Raw genomic sequence first — 14,743 nt, 5'->3', positions numbered from 1 at the left:
AACATGCCCTGTTTCACACAGCAATGCATGGCCACTTACCGCTCGACTGCATATGGGCCTGCATCCTGAGGATCTGGTGGCGAAGCACTGGGCAAATGCACTCCAGGACCCTCATCTGCTGGTTGGTAAACTAGCCCACTGCATCCTCTGCCTCTAAGAGGCGCCTTGAGGGTCCTGGACTTGTAGTCCTCCCAGCGCTTCTGGATGTGTTTCAAGTCGCGGGGTGCCACCCCCTTCGAGTAGATGGCACCCACTATGTCCGTCCAGATCCTCCGCCGTCCTTCCTTGTCGGCGCGCGATGGTGTGAAGAGGGCATCATACTGCCCCAGGACTCGCTCCACCAGGATGCCAACCTCTTCGGAAGTGAAGCTGGCAGCCCTCTGCCTCTCTGGCTGGGGGTTGCCACTGGTGCCGGAAGGTGTTGTGTCGGACATGGCAACCCCCGAGGCAGGTGTGGGTGGGCAGCTGGGTCCTGGAGCTGGGCTGTGGAGTGATGGAACACCAGTCGGGAGTCTTCTGTTCCAGCAGGGGTGGTCACTGCAACTGGACCCCTGCAGATGGCAGATGTGCAGGCACCAAATGGCAGGGCACAGTGGCAGCAGGCAGGCAGGCAGCAGCAGATGGCTCGTGAGAGGCTGATCGGGGCTCTGGGGGGCAGCGAAATGGCCTTCTGGGTAGGAGCGTGGTCTTCCGTGTGTTGTCGCGTGGCCAGCTTGATACGGAGTGACTTGGCACGTGAAAAAAGTGCACGTCAGTGTGTAATTCGAGGAAAGGCCATTAGCGCATAAGCACGTCTGTGACGTTACGCGTGCGGGCGTTTCCCTGGCACGGGTTGAGAGTCCCACTTGGGTTTCCATCGCTCTGTACGTGCTTTTCGTGGAAAGCGGTGCATGTTTTTTCCAGGCATTGGGGTTCACACACGATTACTTCACAGCGGGTGGGTGTTGGCTCCACGTTATTCTTCTACATGCAAGGCCGACGGTGAGTCACACATGCTATTTTTCCCTCTGCGGGTGTCCCTGTTTGTCGCGTACCCCTTTTATTCCGGCCATACTAGCCTGCATGTTGATCGCATACGTATTTTTGGGGTTCCTGGCTGCCACAGCGTACTGCGTGTGTTTTTTTACACGCACTTGGGCTACAGGGGTCGCTTATCTGTTTTTGTTGATTTTATGGGATGCCTGTGGGGTGCGTGACACATCAATTCTCCTACGGGGCCACAGAATGGGACATTCATGTAGCTGTATGTACGTGTTTGTTGTTTGAGCACACTTTTGTAATGCGCAGGGATGCTACCGCCTGCCTCCGTGTGGCGGCCGTGTTTAGGCCTGTGCCTGTATTTTGCCATGCGTGGCTTTCCCGTTTTCAATTCCATGAATACGTGTTGTTCGTGTGCGTGTGGGCGTTCCGTCTATTTCCCTGCAGTACTTCCCCAGTTACGCCTTCTTTTTCACGCGTTGTTCCCCATTCCGCACGTTATGACCCGTGTTTCGCCCACTTTTTGGTGTGTGCGTGTCCCGCTCGGTGTTCAGGATGTTGCAATGACATGTGCGCCCGTGTGCGCCACGCACGGGTTTGGAGCACATCCCGAGAAAAACACGCGCAGGGACTTCCATGAATCGCACGCGTGCACGTGCGCTTCCTTTTTCACGCTTGCGCCTGCTTGTGCCAGCTTGCGCCACATTTTTCGGTGCACGTTTTTTCCATGAATCGGCCCCTTAAACTCTGTCTCAAAACAAAGGGTGATACTGACTCTAAATCTACCAGGAAAAGAAATATGAAAACCCAAAGAGGGGCAGAATGAATTGAAGAAATGACGTTAAGAGACTTGCATTTCCTAAATGGAAACGTCACAGGAGATATTCCGGCGGCCACAACGTGGACGAATGGGTATAGCTGAGCAACCCTTGATTATTGCTTTGTCTCAAGAAATATGCTATCAGAGGTTTTAAGCATGGTGATAGAGAAATTGGGTTACAGTGACCCCGATCCACTGATAATCACATTGAAAAGACAACTGAGTAAACAAGAACAGAAAAGGAAACACAGAATTGAGATAGAAGGAGGGATAAACCGATTACGATTGAAGGCACAAGATATTCCGAGAATATCGAAAGAATTAACAGACTTGTTGAAAAAGGATCCAGATTCTGTTGCATATGATAGAACGTTAACATCATTTAAAATAACAAGAAAATGAATATTGAAGCATAAATTCAAGCACCTCCATGTCTATAACAAGGAAATAATAGCTCAGAAAAGGCACCTTAGGAAAGATCTCTGAGACTGAGGAAGTTAAAATCTACAAACAAAAAAGAACTCATAAGGAAACGGAAACAAAAGTACAGAAACTGGATAAAAAGCCAGAGAATAGATATACTCCTGACAGATGCACATAATATGTTAAGAGCTCTTGCTAACTCAAATATCAGAAATGTCTGGCAAATTATGAAAGAAAAGGAGAGTCGACAGACTCACACCTGCTAAACACAATAACAGATGAGACTTGGGTGGCACACTTTGAAGAACTATTCAAGGGGGCTGATAAGAAATACTCAGCGACAGAGATCGATATAACAAAAAAAGAAGCTGCAGCATAACATGTGTGAGAGACGAGATATTGAAACTGATTAAAAACGCCAGTAGGTCGAGACCCCCCGGCCCTGACGGGGTGACAAATGCAATGATGACGGAAGCCCCGGAACACTGGGCGGAGTTCTGTGAAATTTTATTCAACAAGATTTTTGAGAAACTAAAAATACCTGAATCCTGGAAGTCTGCAATAGTGATCCCCATTTTCAAGCAAGGGGACAGACAACTGCCGACAAACTATAGACCTATTGCATTGTTAGATGTGGTAGGCAACATTTTTGCGATGATTATTCTAAAGCAGCGTAAACAATGGGTCAAAGAATCACATTCCTTAGAAAAAAGACAAACAGGGTTTGTAAAAGAAGTTGGGTACAACCTGAACTTATTGATCATAAATCTCCTTAAACAAAGATCTGAACACAAAAAGGAAAAAATATACATAGCTAGTATAGACCTGAGACAAGCCTTCGACAGCATAGACCACAAACTACTATGGGAACAATTTGGAAAAAAGGGTGCCCTCGTGATCTGATAGAAATCATCTAGGAGTTATACTCAGACACCAACATGCGGGTAAAATTAGATCAACAAGGCAACCTATCAGGGAAGATCAACACATCCAATTGGCTGAAACAATGATGTCCCTTGGCAGCAACCCTGTTCAATCTGTTCATTGAAGGTATAGATGATGTAATGACCGATAAAAGCACTTTTCCACCAAAAATCAATGGGACAGATGTGGGATGGCTATTATATGCAGACAACTTGGTCCTTCTAGAGATGAACAAGATCGGTCTGCAAAGAAAACTGCCAATATTACAAAAATATGTCAACAAAAAACATTTGAGAATTAATGCCTCGAAATCTGAAACCATGGTATTTGGAGAGAAGAGAAAAAAACATAAACAAAAAGAATCATGGCTGCTGGATAAGGAAGGCTGCGCCCTGTCAAACAAGTGTAATATCTGGGTGTATTGTGAATGTGCATAAAGGAGACGATCCATGGATAGAGAATCTGAAGAAAAATGTCAGCCAACAGCAGAGCAATAGACAAAAGATTTGGTACATTCTCCTTAATGCCAATTATAAATGACTACTAACAAAAGGTGACACCTGTACTAATCTTTGGAGCTGAAGCATGCATGGGAATAAGACAAGAAATATGGGATTGCCCAGAGGACTCTTTTTGGAAGAGAATATTAAATCTTCCACAAGCGATCCCAGTTGCTATGATTCGCCATGAGCTAGGCTTAAACACCCTACAATCTAATATACAATGGAACAAAATATCAATATTTAGGAAAATAATCTTAAGGTAATGTCCACCGCAATATGAAGTACTAAAAAGTAGAGAACACGGTGAAGATGAACAGATTCTCAAGATATGGAAAAACGAATGTGAACATTTCCTCACATGCCTGGGTGTATCAAAATAAACCCTTTGTGGTCCAGCAGGGACATCTCATGAATCCTGAAAGCCAAGGTATATAAACTGGACCAGCTGCTAAGTGTGAATAGAACCAAGGTCCAAGGAGGAAGTCTCATGAAGCCTGAAGCACTGGTCCAGCAGGGACATCTCATGAATCCTGAAAGCCAAGGTATATAAACTGGACCAGCTGCTAAGTGTGAATAGAACCAAGGTCCAAGGGGGAACTCTCATGAAGCCTGAAGCACTGGTCCAGCAGGGACATCTCATGAATCCTGAAAGCCAAGGTATATAAACTGGACCAGCTGCTAAGTGTGAATAGAACCAAGGTCCAAGGGGGAACTTTCATGAAGCCTGAAGCACTGGTCCAGCAGGGACATGTCATACATCCTGAAAGCCAAGGTATATAAACTGGACCAGCTGCTAAGTGTGAATAGAACCAAGGTCCAAGGGGGAACTTTCATGAAGCCTGAAGCACTGGTCCAGCAGGGACATGTCATACATCCTGAAAGCCAAGGTATATAAACTGGACCAGCTGCTAAGTGTGAATAGAACCAAGGTCCAAGGAGGAAGTCTCATGAAGCCTGAAGCACTGGTCCAGCAGGGACATGTCATACATCCTGAAAGCCAAGGTATATAAACTGGACCAGCTGCTTAGTGTGAATAGAACCAAGGTCCAAGGAGGAAGTCTCATGAAGCCTGAAGCACTGGTCCAGCAGGGACATGTCATACATCCTGAAAGCCAAGGTATATAAACTGGACCAGCTGCTAAGTGTGAATAGAACCAAGGTCCAAGGGGGAACTTTCATGAAGCCTGAAGCACTGGTCCAGCAGGGACATGTCATACATCCTGAAAGCCATGCTATAGAAACTGGACCAGCTGGTGAGTGTGAATAGAACCAAGGTCCAAGGAGGAAGTCTCATGAAGCCTGAAGCACTGGTCCAGCAGGGACATGTCATACATCCTGAAAGCCAAGGTATATAAACTGGACCAGCTGCTAAGTGTGAATAGAACCAAGGTCCAAGGGGGAACTTTCATGAAGCCTGAAGCACTGGTCCAGCAGGGACATGTCATACATCCTGAAAGCCATGCTATAGAAACTGGACCAGCTGGTGAGTGTGAATAGAACCAAGGTCCAAGGAGGAAGTCTCATGAAGCCTGAAGCACTGGTCCAGCAGGGACATGTCATACATCCTGAAAGCCAAGGTATATAAACTGGACCAGCTGCTAAGTGTGAATAGAACCAAGGTCCAAGGGGGAACTTTCATGAAGCCTGAAGCACTGGTCCAGCAGGGACATGTCATACATCCTGAAAGCCATGCTATAGAAACTGGACCAGCTGGTGAGTGTGAATAGAACCAAGGTCCAAGGAGGAAGTCTCATGAAGCCTGAAGCACTGGTCCAGCAGGGACATGTCATACATCCTGAAAGCCAAGGTATATAAACTGGACCAGCTGCTAAGTGTGAATAGAACCAAGGTCCAAGGGGGAACTTTCATGAAGCCTGAAGCACTGGTCCAGCAGGGACATGTCATACATCCTGAAAGCCATGCTATAGAAACTGGACCAGCTGGTGAGTGTGAATAGAACCAAGGTCCAAGGAGGAAGTCTCATGAAGCCTGAAGCACTGGTCCAGCAGGGACATGTCATACATCCTGAAAGCCAAGGTATATAAACTGGACCAGCTGCTAAGTGTGAATAGAACCAAGGTCCAAGGGGGAACTCTCATGAAGCCTGAAGCACTGGTCCAGCAGGGAGATGTCATGAATCCTGAAAGCCAAGGTATAAAAACTGGACCAGCTGCTAAGTCTGAATAGAACCAAGGTCCAAGAGGGAACTCTCATGAAGCCTGAAGCACTGGTCCAGCAGGGACATGTCATACATCCTGAAAGCCAAGATATAGAAACTGGACCAGCTGCTAAGTGTGAATAGAACCAAGGTCCAAGGAGGAAGTCTCATGCCTGAAGCACTGGTCCAGCAGGGACATGTCATACATCCTGAAAGCCAAGCTATAGAAACTGGACCAGCTGGTGAGTGTGAATAGAACCAAGGTCCAAGGAGAAAGTCTCATGAAGCCTGAAGCACTGGTCCAGCAGGGAGATGTCATGAATCCTGAAAGCCATAGTACAGAAACTGGACCAGCTGCTAAGAGTGAATACAATTAAGGTCCAGGAGGGGCCGTTGTAACCCCTCAGAACCAAGGTCCAGGAGGGGCCGTTGTAACCCGGTAGAACCAAGGACCAGGAGGAGCCATTGTAACCCCTTAGAACCTAGGTCCAGGAGGAGCTGTTGTAACCCCTTAGAACCAAGGTCCAAGAGGGGCTGTTGTAACCCTGTAGAACCAAGGTCCAGGAGGAGCCGTTGTAACCCCTTAGAATCAAGGTCCAGGAGGAGCCGTTGTAACCCCTTAGAACCTAGGTCCACGAGGAGTCGTTGTAACCCTGTAGAAACAAGGTCCAGGAGGATCCGTTGTAACCCCTTAGAACCAAGTTCTAGGAGGGGCTGTTGTAACCCTGTAGAACCAAGGTCCAGGAGGAGCCGTTGTAACCCCTTAGAACCAAGGTCCAGGAGGAGCCGTTGTAACTCTGTAGAACAAAGTTCCAGGAGAAGCCATTGTAACCCCTTAGAACCCAGGTCCAGGAGGAGCCGTTGTAACCCTGTAGAACCAAGTTCCAGGAGGAGCCTTTGTGATCCCTTAGAATCAAGGTCCAGGAGGGGCCATTGTAACCCCTTAGAACCAAGGTCCAGGAGGGGTCGTTGTAAACCCATGAACTAAGGCCCAGGAGGAGCCGTTGTAACCCCTTAGAACCAAGGTCCAGGAGGAGCCGTTGTAACCCCTGTAGAAACAAGGTCCAGGAGGGGCCGTTGTAACCCTGTAGAACCTAGGTCCAGGAGGAACCATTGTAACCCTGTAGAACCAAGGTCCAGGAGGGGCTGTTGTAACCCTTTAGAACCAAGGTCCACAAGGGGCCATTGTAACCCTGTAGAAACAAGGTCCAGGAGGGGCTGTTGTAACCCCTTAAAACCTAGGTCCAGGAGGGGATGTTGTAACCCCTTAGAACCAAGGTCCAGGAGGAGCCGTTGTAACCCTGTAGAACCAAGGCCCAGGAGAAGCCATTGTAACCCCTTAGAACCCAGGTCCAGGAGGAGCCATTGTAACCCTGTAGGACCAAGTTCCAGGAGGGGCCATTGTAACCCCTTAGAACCAAGGTCCAGGAGGAGCCGTTGTAACCCCTTAGAACCAAGGTCAATGAGGAGCCGTTGTAACCCCTGTAGAAACAAGGTCCAGGAGGGGCCGTTGTAACCCTGTAGCACCAAGGTCCAGGAGGAGCCGTTGTAACCCTGTAGAACCAAGGTCCAGGAGGGGCCGGTGTAACCCTTTAGAACCAAGGTACACGAGGGGCCATTGTAACCCTGTAGAACCAAGGTCCAGGAGGGGCTGTTGTAACCCCTTAAAACCTAGGTCCAGGAGGGGCCGTTGTAACCCCTTAGAACCCAGGTCCATGAGAAGCCGTTGTAACCCTGTAGAACCAAGTTCCAGAAGGAGCCTTTGTAACCCCTTAGAACCAAGGTCCAGGAGGAGCCGTTGTAACCCTGTAGAGCCAAGGTCCAGGAGGGGCTGTTGTAACCCTGTACAACCAAGTTCCAGGAGGGGCCATTGTAAGCCTTTAGAACCAAGGTCCAGGAGGAGCCGTTGTAACTCTGTAGAACCAAGGTCCAGGAGGGGCCGTTGTAACCCTGTAGAACCAAGGTCCAGAAGGAGCAGTTGTTACCCCTTAGAACCTAGGTCCAGGAGGGGCTGTTGTAACCCCTTAGAACCTAGGTCCAGGAGGGGCCGTTGTAACCCTGTAAAACCTAGGTCCAGGAGGGGCCGTTGTAACCCTTTAGAACATAGGTCCAGGAGGAGCTGTTGTAACCCTGTAGAACTAAGGTCCCGGAGGGGCCGTTGTAACCCCTTAGAACCTAGGTCCAGGGGGGGCTGTTTTAACCCCTTAGAGCCAAGGTCCAGGAGGGGCTGTTGTAACCCTGTAGAGCCAAGGTCCAGAGGGGGCCGTTGTAACCCTTTAGAACCAAGGTCCAGGAGGAGCCGTTGTAACATTGTAGAACCTAGGTCCAGGAGGAGCCATTGTAATCCCTTAGAACCAAGGTCCAGGAGGGGCCATTGTAACCCCTTAGAACCAAGGTCCAGGAGGGGCTGTTGTAACCCTGTAGAACCAAGGTCCAGGAGGAGCAGTTGTAACCCCTGTAGAAACAAGGTCCAGGAGGGGCCGTTGTAACCCTGTAGCACCAAGGTCCAGGAGGAGCCGTTGTAACCCTGTAGAACCAAGGTCCAGGACGGGCCGTTGTAACCCTTTAGAACCAAGGTCCATGAGTGGCCATTGTAACCCTGTAGAACCAAGGTCCATGAGGGGCTGTTGTAACCCCTTAAAAGCTAGGTCCAGGAGGGGCCATTGTAACCCCTTAGAACCAAGGTCCAGGAGGAGCCATTGTAACTCTGTAGAACCAAGGTCGAGGAGGAACCATTGTAACCCCTTAGAACCAAGGTCCAGGAGGAGCTGTTGTAACCCTGTAGAACCAAGGTCCAGGAGGAGCCGTTGTAACCCCTTAGAACCAAGGTCCAGGAGGAGCCGTTGTAACCCTGTAGAACCAAGGTCCAGGAGGAGCCGTTGTAACCTCTTAGAACCAAGGTCCAGGAGGGGTCGTTGTAACCCTTTAGAACCAAGGTCCAGGAGGAGCCGTTGTAACCCTGTAGAGCCAAGGTCCAGGAGGGGCTGTTGTAACCCTGTAGAACCAAGTTCCAGGAGGGGCCATTGTAAGCCTTTAGAACCAAGGTCCAGGAGGAGCCGTTGTAACTCTGTAGAACCAAGGTCCAGGAGGGGCCGTTGTAACCCTGTAGAACCAAGGTCCAGAAGGAGCAGTTGTTACTCCTTAGAACCTAGGTCCAGGAGGGGCTGTTGTAACCCCTTAGAACCTAGGTCCAGGAGGGGCCGTTGTAACCCTGTAGAACCTAGGTCCAGGAGGAGCCGTTGTAACATTGTAGAACCTAGGTCCAGGAGGAGCCATTGTAATCCCTTAGAACCAAGGTCCAGGAGGGGCCGTTGTAACCCCTTAGAACCAAGGTCCAGGAGGGGCCGTTGTAACCCTGTAGAGCCAAGGTCCAGGAGGGGCCGTTGTAACCCTTTAGAACCAAGGTACAGGAGGAGCCGTTGTAACCCTGTAGAACCAAGGTCCAGGAGGAGTCATTGTAACCCCTTAGAACCTAGGTCCAGGAGGGGCTGTTGTAACCCCTTAGAACCTAGGTCCAGGAGGGGCCGTTGTAACCCTGTAGAACCAAGGTCCAGGAGGGGCCGTTGTAACCCTTTAGAACCAAGGTCCAGGAGGAGCCGTTGTAACCCTGTAGAACCAAGGTCCAGGAGGAGTAATTGTAACCCCTTAGAACCTAGGTCCAGGAGGGGCTGTTGTAACCCCTTAGAACCTAGGTCCAGGAGGGGCCGTTGTAACCCTGTAGAACCTAAGTCTAGGAGGGGCAGTTTTAACCCTTTAGAACCTATATCCAGGATAGGCCGTTGTAACCCTTTAGAACCTAGGTCCAGGAGGGGCCGTTGTAACCCTGTAGAACCAAGGTCCAGGAGGAGTAATTGTAACCCCTTAGAACCTAGGTCCAGGAGGGGCTGTTGTAACCCCTTAGAACCTAGGTCCAGGAGGGGCCGTTGTAACCCTGTAGAACCTAAGTCTAGGAGGGGCAGTTTTAACCCTTTAGAACCTATATCCAGGATAGGCCGTTGTAACCCTTTAGAACCTAGGTCCAGGAGGGGCCGTTGTAACCCTTTAGAACCAAGGTCCAGGAGGGGCCTTTGTAACCCCTTAGAACCAGGGGAAAAGGTTGTTTTGTTGTAGTTGACTATGCATGGACTTCAAAGTATAGGTTTGTGAACATTTTGCTCTGGCTAATCCTTGGAACTTTTGTGTTATTAGTGTAGGGTAGCCAGGTGGCTATGGATTTACACCGATTAGGTTGAGACTTTTGTTTTGGACTTATTAGAACAGGTGTTGTATATTTATGATATATGAAGAGAGGAACCTTGAGGGCATTCAGGAATCACCATTTAGTTGGACCCATCCTGACACCTTCTTATTCAGAGGTAGAATGTGCCAGAGCCCCATTAGTCCTGTTTATCAAACCTAAACACTGCCTATTTTGCCCTAAATAAAGATACTGTCGGAACCACATTTTGTGTCTATGTTGTGTTCTATTTTACATAATTACCTGACGTTCCTAATTGTGACTTTTAATACAGGAATCCTGTTGACTTTGTCTCCCATGGCAACAGGTGCTTGCAGCTTCCAGTAGGATCTGAGGCTTATCCAGGTTTTCACTCTCTCTCCATGCATAATTGTGCTCACCATGACAAACCATAGACAGATACCCATGCAGCTTAATGCAGCTTTAGACCCTCATTCTTGGAATGCAGTCCATACACCACAGTTGCAGCCCAGTCCCTGACATCCAGACATGAGGACGAGGCAAAGTAGCCAGGGTCTAAGAATACCCAAGGGTTGAAAGGGTTAACTCTCTGTGATTGTGTCTTTTCAGATGGAGATGTGGATGTGTCTCAAATACAAGTCGCTCACTTCCAACCGGATGGCGCAGTGACGCTGGAAAAGCCAAGTGAGGTGCAGCCCTTCCATGCTGTCCTGAAAAATCCGACATTTTCTAAAGTTGGCATTGTTTGGACAATTAGGACGGCTATTCAGAAGTGGTTTCCTGCTCGTGCCTGTGCGATGCTTTATCGGAATCCCAAGGCCGCCCCTATAACTCTTCATCTGTATTTGATCTCCGATGAACCCCTCCTGTGGAAGGTAGGACAATGTGTGAGCCTCACTTTTATATAGTTCATGATGTGACTAGGTTCAGGGGGAGTGACTCCTGAAGACTACTGATAGAATGCTGTCCTGCTCACGCTACTGTCACGTGGGGATTTGCACAATGATCTTTCACAAGACTGTGCACCGTGATGAGGCACAGCTGATCTCTGGATCTGCTGATTACCACACTGATCCCTAGATCCTGCTTTAGATCCTTGTGTGAGTGTAACACTATGTTGCTAATAACACATGCAATTAACTTTCAGTTCATTTTGTTTATTTGTGTTGTTAGGATGATTTTTAACAACTCACATTCACGCGGGAGTAGGGTGGGACTGTGACTTCTCCTTTCTCTGTGTTGGTGACCAGCCCCTTTTCTCCTTTTTAAGCCTCTCTTTCTTTACGTGCTCTTTGGTCAGGATCTGAACCTCTTCCTTTGCCTTTTCCTTGTGCTTCCATCAAGTCTCTTCGACCCTTACTCTCCTCGCTTCCTCTTTGCTGGTACCACTGCCTTTTCTCCTCTCCTTGCCTCCGTGGTTGCTTCCCCTTTCTCCTTCTCCTGCGCCTCGGCCTCCATACTCCACCCTATTTCTCTGGGGTACGCTTCCATTACTGAGTCTTCTTCGGCTGCCCTCTTTACGATCCGCCCCATGTGACTACCCTGTGTGCAATTGGGCAATTTGCGGAGATTGATTGAGCGAAGTCAGTATCACTTGGATTATATGGTGCCGTTCTACAGGCTATGCACATGAAAGTGAATTGCAATGAGCATAATGTTTTATCCTCTATCCTGGAGATTGCCAAAGCCACAGCCACACGTTTAGTTAATTGCCAATTACTGAGTAGCCAATGTTATTTTGGATAACAGTTTGTCAGATTGAAAATGCAGTTTTGATGAAAATTCACTTGTATCGATGTGCAGTATTACATGGTTGAACTATGTGAAAAAAGATGTTATCAAAATTGGGATGGACAGGTGGTTAACCACCCCAGAAGAGGTTGTGAAGGGGTGGTTAAGGGCTCAAAAACTTACATACAAACATTACATTTGGAAAGGAGGAACATTGAACTCAGAGTTTTGACAAGGAATCCAATTTCTGCGAGTCTATAGCTTCCTTTTGTCCCAACTATCGGGCCGTCAGAGTTCTTCGAATAGATTACCAAGAAGCATCATATAGACGTTTTAATAAGACTTAGACTGAACCTGCTGCAAATCATGGCCCAGGTCGAGAGATGGAGTGGTAAATGATATGGGAGGGAGACTAAAGACAGAACAGAAGATGGATGAGGAAGAGAAACAGCAGGAGGCCAAGGAAAGAACATGAGAAAGAGGGGAAAAAGAACACAAATCTACACATTTAACAAGGAGAACAAAATGGCAGAATTTGAGGGGATGAGAAAGGCGAGAGTGCAAGAGGGACCATGAGTAAACAAGAGAACGAGCAAAGGAGGGAGGCGGAACGGGTGTAAGAGAATGACGGGGAAAAAAGAAAAGGGGCGCCAGCGTAACGGATAGAATGACTGGAGAAGGAAGAGGGGGAGGTCAAGGAGAGAAGTAACAAGGAGGCAATGGCAATGAATTACAGATAAAATGCCAAGGTAAAGGTGTGCATGTTACTCTGTAAATTTTTTTTTTTTTTATAATTTCAGCTCGATAAACCTGTGTGTAAACAGACAGGTCTCCGTGCTTTTATTACATTTCATCTGTTGGAGTAGAAAAGGCACTATACCAGTCAGTCACTCTTCCTAATAGTTAAGACTAAACTTAAGGTAATCCTTTAGTTTTCATGTAGTTTCAAGGAATCTAGAAAGTTCACTACCCCATACTCTGTAAATGAATATCCTCTATCCTTAAGGATACAGAAAAATAATCTTAAAGGAGGACCCTAAGGGTCCCCAGCAACACTGCCCAAAACACAGATGCCTTTAAGATCTATGGAGCAGGCAGACTAGTACCAGAAGACAGGCCCACAAGAATGAATGAGTGGAAAAAGGCTCCACTCATTCAGGATTTAAAGAAAAAGCTACAGAAGTCCAGCAAAACATGCTGGGGGAATCACTAGGAGAGGGGATGATGCATACAAATGATAAATCTCACAAACACTGCACGTCATACCTGCTTTCTGCATATGTTTAAAAAATCAGAGTCAACTTCATCCATGGAATTAGCGTTTTGCCTGTGTTGGGAGAAATGGGTTTGCTGGAGTGGTTCTCCATCTTGTTCCGTTTGGTGAGTGGCAAAAATACCTATCCCTTCCCTCGTCCCCAGTGCCATATGGTTATTGGTGAGCATTTATTTAAGCCTTTCTAGAGTTCTTACATTGGTATAGTTAAGGTTGACACATTCCGTCATGGAGCTCGGACAAGCAGGTCCTTTTCATGTGCTTACTCGCTCCAGTCTGTCTGTGCGTGGCCTTTGCACGCTCCCTTGCACTTCCTGATCTTGCTCTTGAGATCCCCAGAAGTAGAGAGCATGCGCGAGATCAGGATATCACAATCACACTCTTAGAGTGCAGATCTTCTTGTTAACTAGGGCCCAATTACTCTGAAGAATTCACAGGGTGTTGTTCATGTTTACTTTGTTATTGGCAACACAGTCTAGTTAATGCCCTAAGGATTTGAGTTGTACCTGCAGCTGTTCTCAAACCTCTGCAAAGAAACATTCAGCAATTAATCATGCTGATATTAGGCAAAGGTCAGAGCTTGCTTGCTGTTACAGGACTTGCAGAGTGCAGAATTCACAGGCGGTCTTGCTGTTACAGGACTTGCAGAGTGCAGAATTCACAGGCGGTCTTGCTGTTACAGGACTTGCAGAGTGCAGAATTCACAGGCGGGCTTGCCGTTACAGGATTTGCACATTGAATAATTCAAAGGCTGTCCTGCTGTTACATGACTTGCACAGTGCATAATTCACAGGCTGGCTTGTTATGACATGACTTGCAGGGTACAGAATTCACTGGCTGTCTTTCTGTTAAAGGAATTGCAGAGTGCAGAATTCACAAGCTGTCTTGCTGTTACAGTATGTGTGTAGGCAGAATGCACAGGCTGGCTTTGCTGTTACAGAACTTGCAGACTACAGATTTCACAGGCTGGCTTCTTATGACAGGTCTTGTAGGGTGCAGGACTCACAGGGTGGATTGCTGTTACAGGACTTGCAGAGTGCAGAATTCACAGGCGGTCTTGCTGTTACAGGACTTGCAGAGTGCAGAATTCACAGGCGGTCTTGCTGTTACAGGACTTGCAGAGTGCAGAATTCACAGGCGGGCTTGCCGTTACAGGATTTGCACATTGAATAATTCAAAGGCTGTCCTGCTGTTACATGACTTGCACAGTGCATAATTCACAGGCTGGCTTGTTATGACATGACTTGCAGGGTACAGAATTCACTGGCTGTCTTTCTGTTAAAGGAATTGCAGAGTGCAGAATTCACAAGCTGTCTTGCTGTTACAGTATGTGTGTAGGCAGAATGCACAGGCTGGCTTTGCTGTTACAGAACTTGCAGACTACAGATTTCACAGGCTGGCTTCTTATGACAGGTCTTGTAGGGTGCAGGACTCACAGGGTGGATCGCTGTTACAGTAATTGCAGAGTGAATAAGTTGCAGGCTGGCTTGCTGTTACAGTACATGCAAAGGCAGAAACCATAGGCTGTCCTGCTGCTACAGGCCCTTGCAGAGTGCAGAATTCACAGGCTGGCTTTACTATTACAGGACTTGTAGAGTGCAGAATACACAGGCTTGCTTTCTTTTACAGGACTTGCAGAGTGCAGAATTCACAGGCTGGCTTTGCTGTTTCAGGACTTGCAGAGTGCATAATTCACAGGCTGGCCTCCTATTGCAGGACTTTCAGAGTGTGGAAT

General features: G+C 47.8%; 1 protein-coding gene across 1 annotated transcript in view; it reads left to right on the top strand.

Moving 5' to 3' along the window:
• Positions 1-14,743, top strand: part of CARD8 (caspase recruitment domain family member 8) — a 917,106-nt gene that overhangs the window by 302,836 nt on the left and 599,527 nt on the right. Inside the window, exon 5 of the mRNA XM_069626623.1 lies at positions 10,614-10,879. Coding sequence (XP_069482724.1) covers positions 10,614-10,879 — 266 coding nt within the window. The remainder of the gene's footprint in view (positions 1-10,613; positions 10,880-14,743) is intronic.

This window comes from Ambystoma mexicanum, chromosome 6p (assembly GCF_040938575.1).
Source record: "Ambystoma mexicanum isolate Mex_15411 chromosome 6p, UKY_AmexF1_1, whole genome shotgun sequence".
Lineage (NCBI taxonomy): Eukaryota > Metazoa > Chordata > Amphibia > Caudata > Ambystomatidae > Ambystoma > Ambystoma mexicanum.
Note: the sequence above shows the minus strand (reverse complement) of the source record. Positions and strands in the feature narration are given on the sequence as shown.